This window comes from Carassius carassius, chromosome 30 (genome assembly GCF_963082965.1).
Source record: "Carassius carassius chromosome 30, fCarCar2.1, whole genome shotgun sequence".
In the NCBI taxonomy this organism is placed as follows: Eukaryota; Metazoa; Chordata; class Actinopteri; order Cypriniformes; family Cyprinidae; genus Carassius; species Carassius carassius.
The window spans coordinates 521006-547170 of NC_081784.1; the positions used below are offsets into that span (position 1 = coordinate 521006).

Below are 26165 nucleotides of genomic sequence, written 5' to 3' on the forward strand. Positions count from 1 at the left end.
AATCAAACCCAACACAGTTTGAGCTTCACTTTGATAAATATTGGTAATGCACCAATATATATATACAGTGCAGACCAAAAGTTTGGAAACATTACTATTTTTAATGTTTTTGAAAGAAGTTTCTTCTGCTCATCAAGCCTGCATTTATTTGATCAAAAATACAGAAAAAACTGTAATATTGTGAAATATTATTACAATTTAAAATAATTGTTTTTAAATGTATTATACTTTAAATGATCATTTATTTCTGTGATGCAAAGCTGAATTTTTAGGATCATTATCACATGATCCTTTAGAAATCATTCTAATATGATGATTCATTATCAAAGTTGGAAACAGTTCTGCTGCTTCATGTTTGTTCAGAACATGTGATACTTTTTTAGGATGCTTTGACGAATAAAAAGTAAAAAAAAAAAAAAAAAGAAGCTGTGTTTTTAAAATATAAATATTTTGTAATAACAATATACACTACTGGTCAGTATTTTTTTTTCTTTCTTCTTTTTTAATAAAATCAATACTTTTATTCAGCAAGGATGTGTTAAATTGATAAAAAGTGATAGTAAAGAAAATATATTATTAGAAATTTTATTTTTATTTTGAATAAATGCAGTTCTTTTTAATCTTTTATTGATCAAATATATGAGACAGCAGAACTGTTTCCAACACTCATAATAAATCAGAATATTAGAATGATTTCTAAATGATCATGTGATCGACTGATGTTACATGTGACACTGAAGCTGGAGGAATGATGCTGAAAATTCAGCTTTGCATCACAGGAATAAATTATTTTTTTAAAGTATATTCAAATAGAAAACAATTATTTTAAATTGTAATAATATTTCACAATATTACTGTTTTTTCTGTATTTTTGATCAAATAAATGCAGGCTTGATGAGCAGAAGAAACTTCTTTCAAAAACATTAAAAATAGTAATGTTTCCAAACTTTTGGTCTGTACTGTATATATATATATATATATATATATATATATATATATATATATATATATATTACTGATACATCAAAACTTAAGTTAAAATTTATATTTAGCTGAAAACCAAAAATATTTATTTAACAGTCGAATAACCAATCAAATAATAACCATTAATCAACTAAATAAATAATAATAATTTAATTTAATCAGTCATGCCACATTAAAGAGAGACCAAACAATGTTTAAACATATCTCGGAAATGGAAGCTTTTTAATGAAATATGTTTTACCTGATTTTCAAATGCAAATGCATCTAGACAAAAATTCTAGATAAATAAATAATACATTTTAATACATTCATACGTTTTGTTGTTAAAAACCCTCCTTCTGGAACTGGAGCAAAAATACATAAAATAGCTGGTGTTTTGTGTCTGAAATCTTGAATTGGAAACAATATTTTCAGATGGTAATAATTAAAATATGATATTATTCTCAGCTGGATAATCTGATAAAAAAATATATAATGAAAAATTGTATAAAAAGATTTTTATATGCACCAATTTTATATAATAATTTGTATCCAGTCATTTATGAATGGCTAAAAAAGGCCACAATTTAACATAATATATCATTATTTTTCATTATGAAAATACAAGTTTAGGGATGGTAAGATTTTTCTTGTTAATTTTTATTTTTTTTATTTTATAAAAAGTCTCTCCAAGCCTGCATTTATTTGATCAAAAATACAGTAAAAATGTTGAAATATTATTAGAATCTAAAACAGCTGTTTTCTATGTGGATATATAGTAAAGTGTAATTTATTTCTGTGATGCTCCGCTGTATTTTCAGCATCATTCCTCCAGTCTTCAGTGTCACATGATCTTCAGAAATCAGAATAATATGATGATTTACTGCTCAAGAAACATTTCTGTGATTTTAGTGTTTAGTCAATGCAGAAATTGAAGAGCTGGTCAGCTTTTGGGATGTGTGTTACTTCACTAGCCGGGTTACTGGAGCAGAGCGCGTGTGTGTGTGTGTGTGTGGAGTCTAGACGTCTGCGCCGGCTGCTCGAGGGTTGTGAGGTGAGCATGTGAAGGGTCAGAGGTCACGTACAGTTATTCTTCACTGTTTGCTGAGGATGTTGAGTGCTTTAGCTTCAACACAGCGGCTCTGAGACAATTACAGAGTAACACATCGCTCCAGACACACACCGACTTGCACTTTGAGTCGTTCAGATTCAGATTGAACTAGACATGCTTCAGTGTGTTTCATTTCCTGTTATAGTGCAAACAGCTAGTTTCTATTAATTTCCGTCACATCTCTGTATCGCATGTGTGAAGATGACATTATTATACCGCCGTTAGTTCCACTCTGCTCATTTCTTCCTCTAATTTCCTTCAAAAATACACAAAATAGCTGCTGTGTTGTCAGAAATGGCATTTAAGCAGGTTTCCCACATCTTTATAAAATTATAATAAAATCATAACATTTATATTTCAAATGAATTTGCCAGTGCCTCCAGAAATATCTAAGAAAAAAATTATAATATCATTTAAATTTATTTAAATCTATATAATGTAAACCTATATTGTTACATGGCATTTAAATACCAATGCAACACATATAAAAAAAATACATATATATATATATATATATATATATATATATATATATAATTAAAATATATTCCAAATATTACTACCTGACGATAAAATGCCAGTGCATGCATAAATATCTTTTAAAAAATTATATAAAAATTTAAATCTATTCCAAGACCTCGAAACACCAATGTTTCCAGCAATAGCTATTTAAAAATGAATGTCATTTTTATATTAAAACACTCTTCTTTTGGAATGGTTTTCAAAAAGCTGCTGTGTTTGGTCTTAAATGTTTTCTCAGGTTTCTCACTGTGTAAATGTAATTTTTAGACCAACATTTAAATGTATTACAAATATTGTTACATGGCATTTTCTTGACATGTGCATTTGGTTCGGTGTTTTTAAAGGTTCGGCTGATTTATCAGTTTGACTCATCATCTAGTGTCTGTTTCTGAGGCGTCTGCATGATTTTCTCGTTGGAGAGCAGTAATAAAGCAGTCATTGACAGTGGAGTGACATTGTTGGAAAGCTGTTTAATGCTGAAGTGATGTCTTTAAACACACTGCATCTGTGTTTCTTGTGTTTCAGAGTGTGTCAGCACTGAGACACACGTAGAGCTTTTGTTGATATTTAGAACGAGATTTGATGGAAGTTTAGTTTGTTGACGTTATAGTGTTTTACTCATTTTTATTTGAGTTTTAGTTATTTTTAGTAGATCAAGTTAAAGTCATTTAAGATGTGGAATGTTGTCTTGGAAACTAGCTGACATAGAAGGTTAAGTTTTTTAGTGAACATTTATTTCATTTTAAGTATGTTTTTAGTTTTAGTTAATTAACTTTAAAAAACCCTGATAACTGTTAGTCATTTTTCATATATATTAGCACATACATATGGAGTCAAAATAATGCCTTATATATACGCAAAAAAATTACGATTTGCAAAAGAAAATAAAGTTTTGCAAACGAAAATTAAAGTATTGAGGAAAAAAAATTTGCTTTTTGCAAACAAAAATTAAGAATTGCAAAACATAAATGAAACAGCGCGAAAGCAATGATTTTGCAATAAATATTTTCCATGGTTATATCTATTAATTTATCTGCAGTGCTGCTTTTATTTTGCGTGTCAGTCTAGTTTGAGCTTGCGATACCATTTTCCCTTTGCGCTTCACTTTTCTGCATGTCTCTCTTTGTGGCACTGTTTTGCCGTGGGGGTGGAGTCACGGGATGGGGGCGGGGTCAAGGAATGGGGGCGTGTACAACATGCCTCCCTGGAAGTTACATCATCGGCCCGAGACACAGCTCACCGATCCAGGTCCTGTCATGATGAGCGAGACTTTTGAGTGGATCGTTTCTTTTTATTCAGTAGCATTAAAACATTCATGTTTTCGTTTTATAAACTTTATTAACAAATGTATATGTGTATTAGCAGCGTTTGCTCAAGTTAAAGAAGTTGTTACCGTGAAAATCTGCTGTTTATTTCTCTCGATGTGCACACTTTTATAGCATTAAAATGTGTATTGTTACATACATACAGGCTAAACAAGAGAGGTGCTAGAATCGACCCTTGTGGGACTCCACAACAATTTAAGGTCCTGCACTATTTCTTCCAAAACTTTGTCGTCAATTGCTTCATAAGCAGACATATTATCTTCTTTTAGATATTGTGGCCGAATCTGTCTGACCTCTTGGAGATGCTAATCGCCTTCCTGATATTAATGATGTTCTCAGAGAAGAAGGAAACAAACTCATTGCATTTGCTTTCAGAGAGGATTTCACGGGGATTCTGACGTGTCTCTCAACAAAAGCAAAAAGAGTGCGAGTGTTGTTTAAGTTACTGTTTATACGTTTTGAGAAGAACCTCTGTGTAGCTGTGGCTAGTTCTACACTGAAAGCATCAAGGCTGTCTGTATAGATGCTATAAAGTCATAGATGTGTGAAATGGATTGTAAATAAATGGCAGACTATCTCTGAAGTGGTTTTTAATGTTATGGTTAAGAGCTGGTGTTAGTTGAACACTTAAACTAGTGTGAGAATCTCAAAGTGAGACACACAGGTGGGCAATTGTTGAGTTTATCAGCGTGGCTTCATTAATTAGTGTAATTAGTCTTGGCAGGAGTGATAGTGTCTGCTGGTCTCCGGTTCACACACACACAGCAGCATTTACACTGACAGATACATTTGTACACACTAATCGACAGCATTAATTACTGTCCTGCGGCGCCGCGACACTGTTTCCTGTTGAATTAGCTGTGTGTGTGTGTGTGTGTGTGTGTGGTTTATGAGAACAGAAATGAGTATAATGAATTCCTGTGTCCCCATAAAACAAGAGGATTTAAAAAATGCAAAATGGTGTTTTGTGAAATTCAGAAATTGTCAGTAGTTTCCTGTGAGGGTTAGGGTTAGGTGTAGGGCCATAGAATATACAGTTTATACAGTATAAAAACCATTACACCATTAACACACACACACACACACACACTCACTCACTCATCTTCCTCCTGCTGTCACGTGGCTGTCAGGCATCACGGATGGGTTTCAGAGACCCGTTCGGCCCTTCATCAGATCAGCTGTGTTTAATGCAGCAGAAGGAGCGCAGCTAAAACTTCTGTAGGGTTTGTGTGGGCCACCCTGAAGAAAGAGCTTCTCCCACCCCTTAATTCCCACACTCTGCATCTCTATCCCTCATTATCCCGCTCTCTATCCTCTGCTATCATTCTTCCTCCTGTCTTTCATCCTCAGAGTCCTCTCTTGTTAGCCCTTCATTCTGTAAAGGCCCCTCGCCGGCTCTCGTTTGACCACTCGGTCGGGGCCCGTGTGTTAGCCAGATTAACTAGAGTTAACTAGTCCCCCTCCCCTATTTAACCCCTGTTAACCAGCGCTGCTGGACCCTTGACCCGGTCGTCGAGGCGAGCAGCTGATGCTGATGGTGTTGTCGAGCGCCGCTGTGTTTGATTAGTTGATTCCACTAAATGAGCCGATCGTCCGTCTCGCTGACCGCGTGATGAGCCGCTTTCACGGCCAATTGACCAGAGCGAGTTTCTGTGTGTGTCCTAGCAGCCGCGCACTTAGCACTGTGTGTGTGTGTGTGTGTGTGTGTGTGTGTGTGTGTGTTCGGCTGATACAGTGTGATGGAGGTAGAAAGACAGTAACATATGCACTTCTTCAAAAATATAATCTAATGCATTTCATCTCACAATTAAAAGAGATAAAAATACCCATCCCTAAATAGCTTATTGTGATGCAAAAACATCTCATAATTCACATTTAATGTGAAGAAAATATTTTTATAAATGCATATATTATTTAAAAAACAATTATTTATTAATTACATTTTAAAATGCAAAAAGTCAGGTTAGTTTTTATTGTACTTAATATATATATATATATATATATATATATATATATATATATATATATTTATGTACTTAATACATTGTATATAAATAATTATATTATTTACTGTAAAGTGTGTGTATATATATATATATATATCAATGTGAATAAATAATATATTATTTAGATTATATTATTAAAAGACGTTTTCAAATTATTGAATGTATATGCATAATAGTATCTCAATGTAAAGATAATAATGGATTATTTAAAAAAAATGTTTTATATTATTTAACATACATTTTAAAACATTTGAACGTAAAGAACACAATTTTTGCATAAACATCTATAAATGTGAAGAAAATTATGTATATTTAAATGATTTTATTTAAAGTAAAATTAAAAATGTTAGTTTTTCCAAAAACATCCCGTAATGTGAAGAAAATAATTATTTAAAAATATTGTTTAAAGTACATCTTCAAACACAACTGAAAGTAGATTTGGTGTACATAATTTATTTTATGCTATAATGCATTATTTGCATTATATTATTTAAAGCAATGCTATTGAAAGTAGTCTTTGCAAAAACATCTCAAGGTGAAGGAACTAATATTTTATTTAAATAATGTAAATTATATTATTTAAAGTACATTTTAAAATATAAGTATACATCACAATAGTTTTTGTTATATTTAATTTATTTTATGGACATTGAATAATATTTGTTTTTTTGCACTGCATTACAGTAAAAATAAGAAATGTGTTTAAATGTCTTGAGAATAATCACAAATCATCACAATGGCAAAATCGTAATGAATCGTTTTCAGAATGCAAAATAATGAATGTTGTTGATCTGGACATGCTTTATGAACCTCAGCTGTTTCTGCGAGATGAACCGAGTGATTTCTGCTGCTGATTGTAGTTTTTATCAGAACAGAACATTTGCATTTGCAGTCGGAGACGATGCATTTCACACACCGCACACGTCTGATTATGATCTCATGCTGGAAGTCCATCATTAACATCTGAAATCAGCTGGATCTGAAGTCTGTTGTGTGTGTATCGTGTCCATCTGCTCCCTCGGAGCGCGTCCGAATCTGTGCACTGACCCTCAGAGCCGCTGTTGTTTTCAAAGCCTGATGCTTTTCACTGCAGGATGAAAATGCTTTAATAATGTAGTGATCATGGAGCAGTGAGTGAACACGGTGTGTGTTTGTGCAGCTATCCGTACAGTGAAGACTCCAGTCAGGGGAAGCAGTACATGAACACTCGATGTCCCGCCTGGTGTGACCGCATCCTCATGTCCTCCTCGGCCAGAGACCTGCTCGTCAAGGTGAGATGATGCTATAAACCACATTAGTGCACACTGACTGCCATCACAATCTCACAGTTCCTCATAAGTTATGCTTATTTCATATGCAGATATATATATATATATATATATATTAGCCAATCACAGCAGTGGGGTTAAACGAGACACGCCCCTTAAATGCAACATTTAAACCGTGCCAGAAAATGGCCTTTTATTTCTAAATGGTGATGTTAAGATGTCAAAATCTTGAACATTAGGAAACTATGATGCTAGAAAACCTTCGTCTTGAGGTTTCAGGAGTGTCAAGTGTCTTCTGCTTCATTTTAAACCAAAAATATGGACCGAGAGAAAGGAGACATGAGTGCAGTATGTTGATTTGTGTTTACTGGGTTTCTGCGGGGTCCTGAAAAGATGTTAAAAGTCTTAATACACCCAGGACGTGCTTCAGCGAGCGCTGTGTTAGTTCATCAGCACTAACGAGGTTAATGAAGAGCTGGGCAGTGTTTGTGTTCCTCCAGCAGATGAGACGAGTCTGTTTGAGCTGTAGATTGTTCACACACGGCCGTAAACAGCCTCATCTATCATGCTTCGCTCTGTTAGCTCCGCCGCGTGTTATTTTCTGCTCGCCGAGCCCGAACACGCCAAAGGTCCAGCGCACCGCGTGTGCAGTAATGAAGAGCCAGTCGAGCGCAGGCGGAGGAACGCCCCGGCCCCGGCCCCGTCCTCATCGGTTCATCTGTCTCAACAAATCCACAATTTTATGCTGCCTTTGTAAATGATCAAGCCTGGGTTTGATGAATGTGTGGAGGCTCTGGGAGACGCTTCCTAAATACAGAAACACACGAAGAACATCTGCAGCAAACACTGCACGAGCGAACCAGAGAGAGGGGGAATAACATCAGTGCCATTTCAGAACAGGGGAATGAAAAAAATAAATAGTAATGAATTATAAAACCAAAAAATAACAATGGAATTATTTTTTTCTAATAAATAAATAAATAAACAATTTTAAAATACAAAATAATAGTAGTAGTAAATTAATTATAAAACCAAAAAATAAAAATGGAATTTTAAAAACATAAAAAAATATACATAAATAAGTGGATGGAAGATACTGACAAGCAGAGGAAACTTTATTTAAAAAAAAAAAGTAAATAAATACAGTTTTAAATAAATATAATGACAAAAGTAAAAGTGGTAATGAATGAATGAATAAAACAAAAAATATAATAAATAAAAAATAAAATATAGTTTTAAGTAAATATACTTTAAAAAATTTAGAGTAGTAATAAATGAATGAATAAATAGAACAAAAATGTAAATATATATATATATATAAAAGATAAAGTTTTAAATATAATTTTAAAAAGTAAAAGTAGTAATGGATGGATGGACGAATGAATTAATTAATGAAAATGTTTAATTAATAAAAACATAAAATAAATCCAACTTTATATTTAATTGAAACAAGTAAAAGTAGTGGTTAATGAAAGTGAAATAAAATAAAATGTAAAAAACATAACAAGCAGACTAAACTTCACCAATATAATCATCAAAGAATTTCTCATATTCTTCATAACTAATTAAAGAATAAGATTTGAGGCTTGAGTCTGCCTCAGTCGAAGAAAATGTAAAGAGATAATTATAAATATTTCTGTTTATGGATAAAAATTAAAAGATGACCAAACACAAAGAAACTGAAGATATATTCCTTAGACGTACAGCATTAACACAAATTATTTTCAATTTAACTAAAGATTTAAAAATGGGGAAAAACTTCGGAATTAATTGACAACAAAAGCATAAATGTATAAATATAAACATCCTCACAACTACGAAGCGATATTTAGACATTTATATTTAGAGATATGAACGATTTGAAAGTGTTAATCTTCTCTCTATGGTTTGTTCTCCTCGTTGGAGAGCGTTTAGTTCAGCTCAGAAAACACAATCTGTGTGCGGTCTCGCTCCAGTCACAGCATCACCTTCTTTACTGACTGGAGCGTCATCCATGTGCTCTGTGTCTGTAATCATATTTGTGTGTGTTTGTGTTACGCAGCCAGAGAACGAGGAGAAATCAATAACTTATGACACCATCGGACCCAGCGTGTGTATGGGAGACCACAAGGTACAACTAACTAACTAACCAACCTGTGTGTGTGTGTGTGTGTGTGTGTGTGTGTGTGTGTCAGTTCAGACATACTTGGGTCTTTGTTTTTATTAATGTTCCTAAGGGTTTATATAAAAATATATATATATAAGCTGTTCTCAGGAAAATTAATCCTCAATAATAATAAAAATGTACAAAGCAAGCCAGCTCCAGCGAGTGTTATGTTTCTTTATAAGTTGAGAGATATGAGACACTCCTGACCAATCACAGAGCAGTATGCAAATACATTCCAGGAAGAACACCAATCAGAATTTAGTATGCAAACTCCTCTGCTGTTAGATGAATGCTGAAGATCCTCACAGTGTGAAGGAGACACTTTCTTAAAAAAACTAAAAGATATAAAAAAACATTTACTAGAGTCTCAATATTACAAAACTGCTCTCATTCTGAATGACTTCTGAATATGATATTCTAAATAGTCCTGGGTATATATAAAATAGCTTTTTAAAACTGATTCATTTAGTATGTTTTATTATTATTATTATTGTATTTTAGGAGTTTTTATATAAAGTGGTTAAAGCTGAAATATAAAGAATAAAAAGCAATATTTTGGGGAAAAGATGATGTTTTCAGTTAAAAACTGTTTTATTTTATTCTTAAATCTAGATCCTAAACCTTTGTTTTTAGATTTAGATCCTCATAGTGAGAAAAGCTTGTGTGTGTGTATGCGTGCATGTGTGTGTGTGTGTGTGAGTGTGTGTGTGTGTGCATGTTTGAATGTGTGTGTGTGCGTGTGAGTGAGTGTGAGTGTGAGTGTGTGTGCATGTGAGTGTTTGTGTGTGTGTGTGAGTGAGTGTGTGTGTGCATGTGAGTGTGTGTGTGTGTGCGTGTGTGCGTGCATGTGTGAGTATGCGTGTGTGTGTGTGTGTGTGTGTGTGTGTGTGTGCGTGCATGTGTGAGTGTGTGTGTGTGTGAGTGTGAGCGTGCGTGTGTGAGTGTGTGCATGTGAGTGTGCATGTGTGTGAGTGTGTGTGAGTGTGCATGTGTGTGAGTGTGCGAGTGCGTGTTTGTGTGTGTGTGAGTGTGAGTGTGCGTGCATGCGTGTGTGCATGTGAGTGTGCGTGCGTGTGTGCATGTGAGTGTGCGTGCGTGTGTGCATGTGAGTGTGTGTGTGTGTGTGTGTGTGCATGTGAGTGTGTGTGTGTGTGTGTGTGTGCGTGCGTGTGTGTGTGTGTGTGAGTGTGTGCGTGCGTGTGTGCATGTGAGTGTGCGTGTGTGTGTGTGTGTGTGTGCATGTGAGTGTGTGTGTGTGCGTGCGTGTGTGCATGTGAGTGTGTGAGTGTGTGTGTGCGTGCATGCGTGTGTGCATGTGAGTGTGCGTGTGTGAGTGTGTGTGAGAGAGAGAGCTGGAGTGTGTTCCTGATGAAGTCTCTGTGTGTTGTGTTCTCTGCAGCCGGTCTTCTTGTTCTTTCGGTTGAACACAGCAGCAGTTAAACCTCACATGTGTTGTGTCCTGCAGTGATCTGGTACATACCTGTTCTTTTACTCGCATTTATTCTTATTATCATTAGGACTTTATTATGATGTGAAGAAGCCATGTCTGATTCTCATCATCTGTGTGTGTGTGTGTGTGTGTGAAGCAGGAAAATGGTGCCAAAGGGTGGAGAAGATTTCATGAAAAGCGTTCCTGTGAGAAGCTCCGACACGGGTGGATGGACACACACACACACACACACACACACACACAGAGGACCCTGTAAAGACTTTTCAGCAGGACTGACCAGTCACATTTGTCCAGTGCATGCAGTCATGTCCATAGAAACCACACACTGAGTTCATGAATGCTTCACGAGTCGAGATCATGGACACACACACACACACACACACACACGCTGCATTTCCACTAAATCAGATGTTCTTCTGACGTCTGTCAGCCTTGTTTCTCAAACTCTCCAAGACCATCAGAAACACTCTACAGAATATAAAAAGCATCCTTGTGGATTTTAGATACGTCTCATAATATTACGAGCTCCTTCTATACAGTATGTAAGATATTTTAAAAGTGCAATGAACGCCAGTTGTTGTATTTCTCTACGGTTAGGTTTATTTCTACGATCTCCGCTCTTTATCTGTTAGAATAGATTCTGTTCAAGCCTTTAGATGATTTTCTCTCTCTCTTGACTCTTTGGTGTTTCTTGATTTGCCGTGCTGCAGACAACCACCGACTCATTTTATATACTCTACTTTTTTATAATGCGTACCAAAATTATTATAAGCTGACATATTGATATGAACGGCTGCTTTGGGTGTAAAGTTAAAATGTTTGGATAGTTATAAGGAAACGACTAAATCTGCATCATCATGAAGAAAATGCCATGATTTATATACAGTTAGCCAATTATTTTTTTGTTTTTTAAGAGGTGCCATAAACCATGCGAGTATATAAGATAGTTTTTGCTCAGTTCTTACAGTGCTGTTCTTATTCTAACTTATTTCTGTGTAATAATGTTATGGTTGAATGTGATGTTTTACATAGGCCTGGGTATCTTAAATAGCTGTATCCTTTTCTCCTTTGTTTTTTCATATGATTTCTTGTTATTATATTATTGTGTGCCAACTATTGAGATGCGATGGCATCGTGCAGAAACACTCAAATCAAGGACAGGAGTCTGTTTTAGTCGTGAGTCTACACTACAGAGTCCACGATGCGTTAGACTGATTCTTCATTTCTGAATCTGTGTTGGTTATTAAGTGTGTTTTCCCAGCAGGTCAGGAGATAGGAGTCACTCTTGTCTTTAAGCAGATAGCGATTAGACCTCGTGGATGACAAGATCTCAAAAAGCAATAAAACCATTCAAACTCACAGAATGAATGAGTGAAGCAGTGCCTCTTTGTCATCAGTCAAGCACATCACATTCACTAAACAAGCCTTGGACATTTACATGTCATTGGTGGTCCCTGAAAAAAAAATCAACTATATTTATGATATTGTGTGTTCATTTGATCAAGCTATAAACTAAAACTGAATATATCTTTTGTCATGGCTCAATATATTTGTTTAAGAGAGGAAATGCACATCTTTGACAGGAAACTCACACAAACAGAAAGTTGGGGAATATGTTTGTCTTTTGCATGCAAGTATATTTCTATACACGCTTTGAAAACATTTCTTCGAACCAGAAAAGTTAGTAGCTCGCCGAAATCACAGTCTACTCTCATTACTATTAAAATATAAATCTGCATATCACAAAAAAAAAAATGCATTTATATTTATTCTAATTGGTTTAAAAACTGCTCGTCTCGACCGAGAAATACAAATATTAAGGAATCTATAAATGCAGCTTTTGCTGGTTATTTTCATCAGTCCGTGCTCTCGAAAATAAACTGTGGTAAAAAGACTAAATATTGCATCGAAATCCGTTTTCTCTCTTTAAACGCGTACTCGTCTTTAAATGACCGCTATGCTCGATTTTTATTTTGATTATTACAGAAATATTAATGCACGGATGCCTATAAAATAATATGCATTATCTAGCAATTTCCCACCTGCAGATCTCGAAATATATGCGCTACCAAACAACCACGAAACATTCAATAAAAAAAGCACCAGGACATATTAAAAACATTGGCGTGTTAAATAATTTATTGATAATACAAAGTTTTCTTTCTCCCGTCCTCACGGATGCAAACTATAATCTCTCCATCGATATTTATGTCCATACTTGTGTTGTGAGGCACAACATCAACTCAAAAGAACATTATTAAAACAAATTCTATTCACATCATTTACAGCCCTTCTTTATTATACACCCGTTTCCAAAATAAAGAAGGGGAACTTTAAGATCGAAGACAAAAATTATCTTGATGATGAGTTGTCTTCGAGATACTTTAATAACATAATTTACTCAGTAAAAAATATATATATATAATACACATCTCACGTCCACTTCTAACTGTACAGTGTTTATACCCTGCTTGATTCTGATGATGATGATGAAGAGTCTTTAGCTCGGTTTCATCACAAAGTGTCCGAGCTGTTGCTGCAGGGGCTGATGAGGGACAGGTTACTCGTCTTGTGCTTCTTCAACAGTCTCGTGATTTTCTCCTCGTCGGAGTTCGGGTCCAGAGGTTTGTTATATTCATCATCATCATCATCTGAGCTCTCCTTCATCTTCTCTGTCTCGGAGTCGTGCTTCTTCTTCGCTGTGGCCATCTCTGCCGCGTGTCTCTTGCGCCATTTGGTTCTTCTGTTCTGAAACCAAACCTGAGACAGAAAAAGCGCGTCAGAACACTCTCCATATACGAGATCAGTTATTATTATTTAATAGAAATGCAATAGTTGCATGCAACTGAAGTGCAATCAGTTAAACCAAGCGAAGGATGCATGAACTCTAATTCATGTTGATCAGACAATATTTTTTAACAAATATTAATAATGTAACTTTCAGGATTATAAATTAATGCTCCAACAGTTTTGCTTTTTATTGCCACATTCAACCGACAGTGGCTTTCGAAGATGTAATAACCTTAACGTGGGCTCACGCTGTTTGCATTAAAAAAGAAAAAAGAAAAGAAAAAGGTTTTATTACTAAACCCGCATCTGTTTACCTTGACTTGGCTCTCGGTCATTCCCAGAGAATACGCGAGGCGAGCTCGCTCGGGACCGGCCAGATATTTAGTCTGCTCGAAGGTTTTCTCCAGGGCGAAGATCTGCTGTCCGGAAAAAGTTGGTCTGGAGTGTTTCTTCTTTCCATCTTTATCCAGCATCATATTTGCCTGTGCTGGAGAAAACAAGACAAGGTGAGCCAGAGATAAACGCAGAACGAGACTTTAAAAGCGTCAGAACCCGGCAGTGAAAGCTCACCCGGACAGGAAACCCGCGGGTCTCTCCAGGGCGAAGCCTGCATCATTCCCGGCCAGAACATAGGCGCCCTCCCGGGCAGCTCCGTCAGCGGCTTGGGGTACCGAGACACGGCCGCAGGGCTGAAGTACATCCCCGCAGAAGTCAGTCCGTTGATCCGGGGGAAGCCCGACAGCAGCTGTCCCGCAGAGGTGATGGGTCTCCCCAAAATATCGCTAATTCCATGCGGCGTTCCCAGCGCGATCTGAGAGTTCAGGTTGCTGAAAGAATGAGCCTTAAAGCCCGCGGAGTTCTGCAGGGCGTACGGGAATAAAGAAGTCTTCATCTCGGTCATGTTGTGCAGCGCAGCCAGAGGAGTGCTGCCCAGAACGAACGCACTCTGCCGGTTACCATCCATCTGCCCGACCGCTAACATCGGTGCGAGTGAACCGTAAAAACTACAACAGCGCACACAACTTGTCAACACATCCACTGGAACTGGAAGTCAAAGTCTGCTAAAGTTTCCCCATGCAAAAGAATTTCACGAGCGTCCCGAGGCAGAATCCGGATGCCGGTCGTCGGCAGATCACACGCCCGCTTTGAGTGCAGCGATCTCCCGCATCTGAAGCGAAGTTCCCCGGTCAGTGGAAGACTATCAGATAACAGCGCGAGCGCGCGTCTCTCATTGGAAGACGCTAAGTGACTCCGCGCTCTGATTGGAGGACGCGAGGCGTCGGATTTGCATGGGACAACGACGTTCTCCATCAAGCGCGCTATTAATGATGCGTCGCACTGTAGAAATCATCGTTTCGACGTTTGACACAATAGACGCGTTCACTTTATGAGTAAGTACAGTAATAACTAATAACCATATGTTCACCTCTCACTGAACTCGCTTTTATTCCCCTCGGGTTTAGGATAAACATTGAAAACTTTTTTTGTGTGTTTGTATTTTAAGAACGCGTTTTCATCGTGCGATTTAGTTATTAAAACTTCCCCTGCGAGTAAAACCTTATAAATAAAACGTATTCGAAAACAATTATTTATAGCCCACGCGCAGTATGTTTTAGCCAATTCTCTATTGCAACCTAAAGAATTTGGCTACTTTATTAGAATTAGTATTAGTAGCCTATTATTGAAAACGTCGCTTTTTGAATTTAATCAACAAAAAAAACTGAAATAACTGGCATAATAAAATATAATCACATGGTTTGGGGTAAAAAAAAAATGATAATACTGTAATGTATTACTCTGTATGATTAAACGCACTTATACGCGATTTAAGTCGGGCTTGTTTAATTCAGTCAGCCGTATTAAACTCTGTCTGGAGACATATGTAATTATTTCGTGCACCTGATTGTAAACTTGAAACTATAATCAGTCAGCATGGAACATGTGTGTTTTCTGAAGACACAGAGATCTCATGTTTATGGACACGAGTGAAATATGATCGTGCTGCTGGAATAGAAAAGGCTTCAGCATTATAAAGACCTCCTTCAAAACGAGGAGAAATGCGCTGTTTGAAATATGACTATCAATTATTTATTTATACGACTACTTCGTTAACAAACAAAAGGGTTAATAAGGATTTTGGGGGGGGGGGGGGTTATTATATAGCTACTATCTTTTGCATTTAGTTAACTAATTTATTGCATGTCAAAGAATCTCAGAAACTGCTCATCTTTCTAGTAATTTTATTTGACCGAGTTCTATAATAATTGCTGGACTGTAATATAAATCACAACCAGGCTTCACCAGTCACTGTTAATGCGCATTAAATCACTGCAGTTTATTGTTATTATGATTAATTAATTTATTATTACTATTATTTATATTTTATCTTTTTCATGCTTTCCATTCAGATTCAAAGGCTTGGTTATAATTGCATTATATAGTTCAGGTTTTGTAGACGCAGCTGTATTTTTATTGAGTTATGAGTCTTTGCTTGTCCTTTGCGATGCGTGCATGTGAAACCAACATGACATAATATATATTCATCATATTTTACTGCATAAACTGTAATATCAGTATCAGATGATTTTGAAAAATAAATCCTAATCTAAATCCTACTTGTGTATTTTTATTAAAATGCTTTGACTCAAGTTAATAATAGTAATAATAACAGAGGTTCTGGTACTGTTGTATTAGCACATTTGACTATTTTACTTCCAGTAGCCTATAGTCTGTAGTCTGCATTGAAACATTAACTAAAGATATTAAGAAACTATCTCGGTGTTTTATTATTGTCGTTTTTGGACAGTATGTTTTGGTAATGTTAATTCATTAAACAGCAAACCCCTCGTTGCTTTACTGCGACACCCCTGCTTTCATTTACAGGGAAACAGCGCCACCTGGCGGTCAGATCGAGACTGCACCTAAAAAAAAGGTACTATAATCTGATTATGCTCCTTTAAATGATTTTTATATCTTACATGAATGAAGTCTGCATCTGTCAGGACTTTCTCTTTCACTTTATCTCTGGTTCTTCACATCAGCTCTATATTTCTGTCAATGCAACAGCTTGTGAGACTTCCCTATAGTCTCTAGATCTTTATAGCCCTTAATTTTGTTTTCTAATTTTGTCACAGCCATGGAAATAGTATAAACAGATAAAGTGTACGAATCTAAATGATGTATTCTGAGCAAATGAATTGAGCTACAGCTGTTTTTATTTTGAGGTTTAAGCTGTTTTAAGAAGAACAGTGGTCAAGCTTTTCTTTTTATGCTCACTTGAGAAAAAAAGCAATGTTTTTTAATACAGATTAAATTTCGAAACATTTTACTATAACTTTATTTTAAAAAAATTTTGTTGTTCAACTGCATCTCTATGGCAGAAACACTCACACAGTCGTGACATGAAATCCATCTTAAATACACATTATTCCTTTAAAATCTAAATAAAGCATTATATATGTTGCTTTCCTTAATTTTAAAATGTCTAAACTTTATTTGCTGTGCATTTATATTTTAGAATAAAATCTCAAGGGCACTTATAAAGATGTGGATTTAACAGGGTCAGTTCCCCTATAACCTCAATTAATTAAAAGACACACACACACACACACGTATATATATTCTAAAATATGTTTCAAAATATATTTACGTAAATGTTGTTTACCCTTATATTGTTTGTTTTGGTATATTTTTGAGAATATATTAAAAATATATCAATCTATGTTTATATATATTTTGCCCTTCATATATACTGTATTTCAAAGAAAATACATTCACGTCACATTTGATGAAAAAATTAATTTGTTGTCTATAAAATAACTTACTCTTACTCATTTTAACAATTTAAGTCCCACTTAAAAAAAAAAAAATTTTCCACACTCACACAATTTAAAGTGTTTCAATAAACATCTACAATAAATTTATATTGGTGCATTTTAGACACAATATTGTTTTGCTCAATTTCACAAATAAAAATAGTTCATCTCTGATCAACACACAGCAGTGACTCCTTACTGAATGAATCCACATTTTTTAACAAATCAAGTGAGTCATTGATTCAGTGACTCGTTCATAAGAAGTCACTTGCTTCGTTTCTGAACGAATCAGCTGATTGAACAAATTGATTAAATGAATATTTCACTGACTCACATTTACTGTATACAACAAAATATTTCTTTCTAATGTTATTGTTCTGTATTCAATGGACTTCAGACAAAAATGATGTGTGATTAATCTGCAAATCATTAATTAGATAAAAGATTTCAATTACTTGAGAGCCCTAATTCAAACACATCCAGTAAAAACAGATTGTGATGTGACTCACGTGAATGACTGCAGACGGATCGACAAAATACATCTTATCAGATTCATTCATGGATGTTGAGTTCCTGAACTGCAAAAACGAGCTTCATACAGTCTCTCTATTACACAGGGGTTAGAGCAAAAAAAAATCCTGAGCCTGAACTTTTTTCCGGGGGTGGGGCAGCACATGTAAAGCATGCAATGACTGCGACAACTTTACCATTTGAAAGGATACTATGGCAAAGTTATTTCTTTCTTTATTCAAACTGATTTTCTTTTTCATGAATCTATGATTGACCTCCAGAATGAAAGCTGTATCATACACTTTGAAAATTATGAGCTATATCATCGCTTATTGACACTAGGGGTGTGACAATACACTTAGCTAATGAGATGAGACAAAGTACAGTACTTGGTTCATTAGAATGTGCAATATTTGAATACTGTTTTTAATAAGGTTTCAATAAAATGCTTGTCTTTTTATTACAAAAAGTAAAACAATGCAGTTGTATTTAGAAATATTTTAACTAATCTAGGGCTGTAACGATGTAATGATTCTTTTGGTAATCAATTAATCTACTGATTATTTTGACAATGGAGTAATCCTATTTTTATTTTTTTTAACACAAACAGACCTAAGTGAAAACCAGGCTTTAGTATGACTATATATAAACTAACAATGAGGCAATAATAATTGGCACAAATAACACATCAAAACCAAGAAATTACAAGATTGAATACATAATGTAATATGCCTATAACATGAACATAACTTAAGTACATTAATGTATTAAAACAAATACCTGCAGAGGGCGCCAACGGCCTGGTGACGTTTCACTTTACAGCTTGATTAAACAGTGTTTAAATCCATTACATTTTTATATTTGGCCACGTGCAGAAACATTTATTTTGAAATCGCGATGTACAATACAATGGCATATTTATTCATAGGTTGATGTATCTGCTGTGTTGGCAAAGGTTTATAAATTATTTAAGTTACAAATCTAGTGATATAATGCAGTTTTTCCAGATTACGTTAAGCAATTAAAATTCACAGAGTATACAGAGGAAGAGTTTAGCCCCTTTCACACATACAGTCTTCACTGGTAAAGTTACCATTAATAGATCATGTGTGAACAGGACTTTTTTTTAGAAATCACGGTAGGCCTAAATATGTTTTGGCAATCATATCATTCTTATAGAGATGACATGATTACTCTGAGCTGTTCACAAAGCTCCGCTGCTTTATATGAGCTTTTCTATGTAAATACGCGCTAGATGGGTATATTTGACCATTGCGCCTCTCAGCTTTCTGTCGCGCTTCTCCATTCATCAGGGCTGCGACTCTGCAATTGAATACTATTATGCGCATCTCATGTTTATAAAAGCAAAACATTCTGACTGGGTACTAATGTTAGTTTGATTGAGAGTGAAAGTTGCACCTCTCATACCATTGGTAGGCGAACGCATGGACTCAAAAGTGATAATCAATCAACAAGATTTTTATTTTATTTTTTATGTAGGATTAAACGCTGCACGCCGGAAATCCGGCACGGTGCCGGAGAACTTTAAGCCCTGATTACAGTATTTTATGATGTAACTGTACATCGAATGACAGACGACAAAAAACAAACTTGTCAAAACAGTGCGTTTATTTACATTTCTTTTAAATGACCAGAGACACGGTCAACTGTTACAGCTATTTCTTAATCAAAACAGTTTAAAATAAAACCATAAAGAACTATTAGAGCTTATATAGCGGGCTCACTGAATATTTAGCTGTACAGTGTTCAAACAAGCATGGAACAAGTGCTTTAGATAAACATTTCAAACATAACCTGAGTATAAAGGTCAGTGTGCTGCTGGGAAACGAGCTCTGGTGTCGGTCACTGGCGTTTGGGTCGGCCGTCCGGCTTGTATTTGATCAGAAGACCCAGAGACGTGAGACCAAACAGAAACGTCTGAGCGAACCACAGCAAGCGTGCGGACGAGCTGTCGATGCCTTTATCACTGCAGATGTAGTAAAGAAATAACTGTAATACTGTAGGTTCACATTAATGCACTCAGTCTGAACACAGATCTGATGGTCTGGACTGCCACCGTGTGGAAGAGAAGAGAAGAGAAGAGAAGAGAAGAGAAGAGAAGAGAAGAGAAGGGTCTCACCTGCAGACCTTCAGCGCAAACAGAACCTCACACACATGGATGGCAAACATCAGAAACCATCTGAAACACAGACGACCGAAACAAACATCAGCATCAGCTCTGAGCTCTACATATGAACAACGGCACTCACTCACCCGTAATACAGCGCAGGATGATGATAGTCCACGAAATACTTGGCCAGAGCACCGAGAGGACCCAGAAGGCCATATGGGACGTCCTGAGGCCAAAACGCAGTCCACTGGAAACCAATGAAAACATGTTTTCAGAAAGCATTAGTGGTTCATCTGGAGGTTTGTGAGGCTTTATGATGAGAACACAACTTCCCATCACTATTTTTTTTTATTGAACAAACATAACAGCAAATACAGTTTCATCTACAAACACAACAATAATATATAATTATATAATATATAATTATAAACAGTAGACAAAGAGCAAGTACAGTAAAAGGAAGTAAAATAAAAAACTTGGCTAGAAAAATAAACAGAATTACAAGAAAAAACTGGTCTTTTAGATTTTTGTCAGAGTTATAAAAGCCAAATAACACATCCTTAAACCCCAAAGAAAAACTGACTAATAAAGAAGCACGTACAAATAGACAAATATTTTCCCAAAAAGTAGCTACATGAACACAATCCCAAAAAAAGTTCCCATCACTAATTTCCATCTCCCGGGATGATAGAATCAACGTCATTACGTTAGGACGTAAAAGAACAGGTTCATTGAAACGAACTGTCCGGAAGAACCGGCTCACAGAAAAGAATCGGATTTCCAATCACTAAAGAGCGCGCGCTTTCAGCGCGGCTACATTTGAAATTACGAAATTGAGCGCGCGAAACGCCCCTTAATTGAGTCTAATAGGCTTCAGCTGTTTACATTAGAATTTTGTCCGTTGGAGTTTGAATAGTCTTAGCACATTTGAACATTCCGTCAATGTGAGTCTACGGGATTTATAATCTTAATTTGTATGAAACCCATAATTCTGATATATATAATGTGTGTCTGTGTGTGTAAATAAAGTAAACTAAATAACAGTCCTGTTGATGTAACTTTAACTTTAGTTTGAAAGCACTTTGAGGTGTTAGAGTCATACAGTGTATAAAAACACGTTAGAGTCAGCATATTTAGTAATAATAATAACAATAATCAAACAGAAGTCAAATGGCTTTTCTGACAGTCATATCAAACATTATTATGTAAAGCTGACGGAGTCCTCAGGCGCTTCAGTTTCAGCTCACCGTGTGAAGAATAATATAAATCGACACGACCAGCATCCAGAACGAGCTGGTTCTCCTGAAATACGAGCAGCCGTCACCTTTGGCCATGATCAGAGATCGCTCACTTAATCACTCCACTAACTAACTAACTAATTAATTAAACTACCGTGAACTGCACTAGTCTCCTCTCAGACGCTCAACTGTAAGCCCGCCAGTCGTTCAGTCACCATGGAGACCGCTCAGACCGGAAACGGTGATCCGCTATCCAAAATAAAAGTCACGAAGCTAAAAAAAAAAAAATGCTAATGAGTTTTTTTTACATCTCATTAACTTTAAAAGCGCATTTCCTGATTCGTATACAATTACATTTTAATCGTTTTAAACCGACAACATCAAGACTTAAAACAAGAAGCCTGCCAAGTGTCTACAGATGATCATAAAACTCACTGAAAGCTGTCTGCTATAAAAATCATGATAATAATTTGCAAACTTAGTGAAAGAGCGAGGCTTTAGCAAACATTACATAATGCAAAACAATAATCACAGTGTTTTTAAAGTTCCTTACTTTGAGTAGCTACCTTATCGTTCATGAATATAGTAATCAATGGTTCCATGAAGTATTTTAAAGTGTACCATGGTTTCACCGCAGTATTTTGCTTTAAGGATATCAAAGTTTCATGTGTTCATTATCTATTAAGTGTAATATTGCCTTCACAGTGTCGTTTCATCATCCCATCTCAATATTTCTCTGTAATGAGACAGCATGTACAGTCGTGGCCAAAAGTTTTGAGAATTACATAAATATTAGTTTTTAAAATGTTTGCTGCTGAACTGCTTTTAGATCTTTGTTTCAGTTGTTTCTGTGATGTACTGTTTCAAAGGCTTTTATCGACAATTACATGACATTTATGCAAAGAGTCAGTATTTGCAGTGTTGGCCCTTCTTTTTCAGGACCTCTGCAATTCGACTGGGCATGCTCTCAATCAACTTCTGGGACAAATCCTGACTGATAGCAACCCATTCTTTCATAATCACTTCTTGGAGTTTGTCACAATTAGTGGGTTTTTGTTTGTCCACCCGCCTCTTGAGGATTGACCACAAGTTCTCAATGGGATTAAGATCTGGGGAGTTTCCAGGCCATGGACCCAAAATTTCAACATTCTGGTCCCCGAGCCACTTAGTTATCACTTTTGCCTTATGGCACGGTGCTCCATCGTGCTGGAAAATGCATTGTTCTTCACCAAACTGTTGGAAGAAGTTGCTGTTGGAGGGTGTTTTGGTACCATTCTTTATTCATGGCTGTGTTTTTGGGCAGAATTGTGAGTGAACCCACTCCCTTGGATGAGAAGCAACCCCACACATGAATGGTGTCAGGATGCTTTACTGTTGGCATGACACAGGACTGATGGTAGCGCTCACCTTTTCTTCTACGGACAAGCCATTTTCCAGATGCCCCAAACAATCGGAAAGGGGCTTCATCGGAGAATATGACTTTGCCCCAGTCCTCAACACTATACTTTCTGCAGAAGATCAATCTGTCCCTGATGTTTTTTTTGGAGAGGAGTGGCTTCTTTGCTGCCCTTCTTGACACCAGGCCATCTTCCAGAAGTCTTGTCCTCACTGTGCGTGCAGATGCGCTCACACCTGCCTGCTGCCATTCCTGAGCAAGCTCTGCACTGGTGGCACTCCGATCCCGCAGCTGAATCCTCTTTAGGAGACCATCCTGGCGCTTGCTGGACTTTCTTGGACGCCCTGAAGCCTTCTTTACAAGAATTGAACCTCTTTCCTTGAAGTTCTTGATGATCCTATAAATTGTTGATTTAGGTGCAATCTTAGAAGCCACAATATCCTTGCCTGTGAAGCCATTTTTATGCACCGCAATGATGGCTGCACGCGTTTCTTTGCAGGTCACCATGGTTAACAATGGAAGAACAATGATTTCAAGCATCACCCTCCTTTTAACATGTCAAGTCTGCCATTCTAACCCAATCAGCCTGACATAATGATCTCCAGCCTTGTGCTCGTCAACATTCTCACCTGAGTTAACAAGACGATTACTGAAATGATCTCAGCAGGTCCTTTAATGACAGCAATGAAATGCAGTGGAAAGGTTTTTTTGGGATTAAGTGAATTTTCATGTCAAAGAAGGACTATGCAATTCATCTGATCACTCTTCATAACATTCTGGAGTATATGCAAATTGCTATTATAAAAACTTAAGCAGCAACTTTTCCCATTTCCAATATTTATGTAATTCTCAAAACATTTGGCCACGACTGTAGACTTATTTGTGTTAGTGCAGGGTTTCTTTGCCTCTTAACAAGGATCATGTGCAGCAGAACTGAGTGCAATTACAGTCAAAATAAGCAGAACGTTTCACAATGATTAAGTCAATTACATGCTGCTTATCTGAACAGCATCATATTCAACTTCAGTGTTTCCTGTCGACTCATTAAACTACACTGTTTCTATTTATGTTCATTATTCACCATGGACCAAAACTTTACCATTTTATGACAAAGTTGCCTTGAACAGTTTAAGAACTAAACCAATGCTGATGTCTAGGTTTCAACCAGGGTCCACAAGGGGCCTCGAGATGACTTAATATGTTTTAAGATAACACAAAACAAGCATTAAATCAGCAAAACAGGTCAATTAAAGATCTTTCTCATTTTAACTCTTTTTGTCTTTTAAGAACCAGGATAAAAAAAAAAAAACTATTGACCTGAAAAAACCCAAATCAATTATATATACGAAGCTGTTGGTGGACCTCGTTACTGGCTGAAATTCATCTGATTAATCATCTTATGGCTATTCCAGACATGTTTTGTGTTGTCAAACTGTGCAAGAGCTTTATTCTTCTAGTCTGAAAGACAGCCAAGAGCAGCAGCTCTATTTAACAGCAGTGTTTTAATGAAAACGTCATGCTTCTGTTGAGAGATAATTACAGATCTGTGTGGTTGAAGTGCATGGATTTACCAGCAGCTGCAATAACACTGGCTTCTGATGCAGGGCTCATCTTAACAATTTACTGTAGTGAACTCTTTGCTCTGCGGGAATAGCCTCTGACATTGAGAGGCTCTGTAAAACCAATGCACTAAGATATAAAGAGATCCCAGGCATCAGACACCGGAAATTTTACAGCGAAACCCCTGGAGAGGTTTGTGATGGAGGCCCTGTTATTGGTTTCTGTTTAGGCATGTCGAATCCCAGATCCCGTCCAGTGCACGACAGGCAAAACACAAGCAGCTAGAGAGTAAACAGATATGACATTCTGAGAAAAATACACTGAAAACATGAGCTGATGTCACTGGAGTCCAAACAGAGACTATTGATCAGAGCAGGAATCACAGTCAGGTGAAAATACACTGTATTGGTGTTTACGTCTCTACTCTCGAGGTTATAGTGTTTATACGGCTCTTTGTAGAGATGATCAGATTTTCTTCAACATCTTAAAGGGTGTTGATATCAAATCAACCCAATTTCATTAAATATTTTTTTTCTGAAGAAACACAAACATAAATGAAAGCCAAAATATTAAATGTGATGGATGAATATTTTTTAGTTTTGTAAAGGAGGGTCAAAATGATTCCGAGCTATGGGTAAAAATGATTTCTGAAAAATGGCAGCAGCATTATTTTATTTGAACACAGTGATTTGTAGGTCTGTTAGTAAAATCGGTTGACTTTAGCAATCTTTGTTGCATTACTTGCCAATGGTGACCATTCAAAAATGGGGGGGGGGGGACTTTTTTTTTCAACTCAAGAAGTATTAAAGATATCTTGATATAATTTTAGATTTTGATTGTTAACAAACTTTTATTTTCTCTCTCCCAAATAATGGTTGAATTCAAGAGATACTGGGATCTCAATATGGCTGCATAAATTAAAAAAAAAAAACTTTTCAAGTTTTTCCCAATGTTTGCATGCCTGCAACTTAAAAAGTATTAATGTTATCTTAATATCCTTATAAATATTCATTCTTAACAAACTTTTCTTTTGATATCTTAATTTGTAAGCCCCTATATTGTTCATTTCTGGAGATATTTGGATTTCAAAATGGATCAATGAGTAAAAAAGCACTTAAAAAAAAGAAAGTTTGCATGCCTGTAACTTAAGACGTGTTTTCCAAAAGTTTGTGCACATGTAATTCAAAGAGTATTAAAGATATCTCCGCATGACTTTAAAGACTTTTTTAAGTGTCTGGGTAAGTCCCAGAGATATTGGTATCTTAATGCGGCTACAGGTCCAAATTGTTGAATTTTACAATTTTTTTTAATTTTCCAAAGTTTGCATGACTGTAACTCAAGAGTTATTAAAGATATCTCAATATGATTTTAGATTCTGGTTCTCAACAAACTTTTCTTGTGGTATCTTCATTTTTAAGGTCATATTTGGTTCAGTTCTAAAGATATTGGGATGTCGGTGTGGATCCATGTCAAAATTGTTGAATTTTCCCATTACGAGAAGCCATTTTTGAATTTAGAGAGAATATGTAAACATTTTCTCTACTCAGATTTGTGGACCATCCATATACAGTATGTTGTAATAATTGTACATTCCCAGATCATTTCCTGATAATTCATGTTTTAACGAGAGCGTTTATCTCTAAAGACCTTCACTTCATGTGGATTCAAAAGATTTACTGTTCATATTCCCTTCAGACCCCTGAGCTTCAGTAAACCCTCATGTACACTACAATGTAAATAAATGTTTTGCTCCATCTTAATTGAATCAAATGTTCTCCAGCAATATTGAATAAGATATGTACACAATAGAGTTTGCAGAAGAAGATTCAGTGCTGGTGTTCATCTAGTGAGCAGATCTATGATCAGCCTGACAGAGGAAAGGCCTGGACACTTTTAAGGGCAGAGTCACATCTTTTCCTTCAAAGCACCTAAAT

General features: G+C 36.1%; 3 protein-coding genes across 4 annotated transcripts in view; 1 reads left to right on the top strand and 2 right to left on the bottom strand.

The window, feature by feature from the left end:
- The window catches only part of LOC132110369 (inositol polyphosphate-5-phosphatase A-like), a 162212-nt gene extending 150977 nt beyond the window's left edge, over positions 1 to 11235 (top strand). The window contains exons 13-16 of one of the 2 annotated variants that reach the window (XM_059516917.1): positions 7087 to 7198; positions 9237 to 9305; positions 10741 to 10813; positions 10931 to 11235. In XM_059516917.1, coding sequence (XP_059372900.1) covers positions 7087 to 7198; positions 9237 to 9305; positions 10741 to 10809 — 250 coding nt within the window. In that variant the 3' untranslated portion in view covers positions 10810 to 10813; positions 10931 to 11235. Of the gene's footprint in view, positions 1 to 7086; positions 7199 to 9236; positions 9306 to 10740; positions 10814 to 10927 lie in introns of both variants that reach the window. The other variant, XM_059516916.1, reaches the window with a different exon arrangement.
- A 1834-nt stretch (positions 11236 to 13069) lies between these two features.
- On the bottom strand, positions 13070 to 14768 carry LOC132110370 (homeobox protein Nkx-6.2-like). The gene is made up of 3 exons (XM_059516918.1): positions 14152 to 14768; positions 13896 to 14068; positions 13070 to 13551 (listed from the first exon to the last, which is right to left on the bottom strand). Exons 1-3 carry the CDS (start codon positions 14561 to 14563, stop codon positions 13306 to 13308), a joined length of 831 nt encoding a protein of 276 aa, XP_059372901.1. The 5' UTR covers positions 14564 to 14768; the 3' UTR covers positions 13070 to 13305.
- A 4749-nt stretch (positions 14769 to 19517) lies between these two features.
- On the bottom strand, positions 19518 to 21501 carry LOC132111062 (transmembrane protein 254-like). Its single transcript, XM_059518230.1, has 4 exons — positions 21285 to 21501; positions 20181 to 20284; positions 20047 to 20106; positions 19518 to 19893 (listed from the first exon to the last, which is right to left on the bottom strand). Exons 1-4 carry the CDS (start codon positions 21369 to 21371, stop codon positions 19770 to 19772), a joined length of 375 nt encoding a protein of 124 aa, XP_059374213.1. The 5' UTR covers positions 21372 to 21501; the 3' UTR covers positions 19518 to 19769.
- Between the last annotated feature and the right edge of the window lie 4664 nt (positions 21502 to 26165).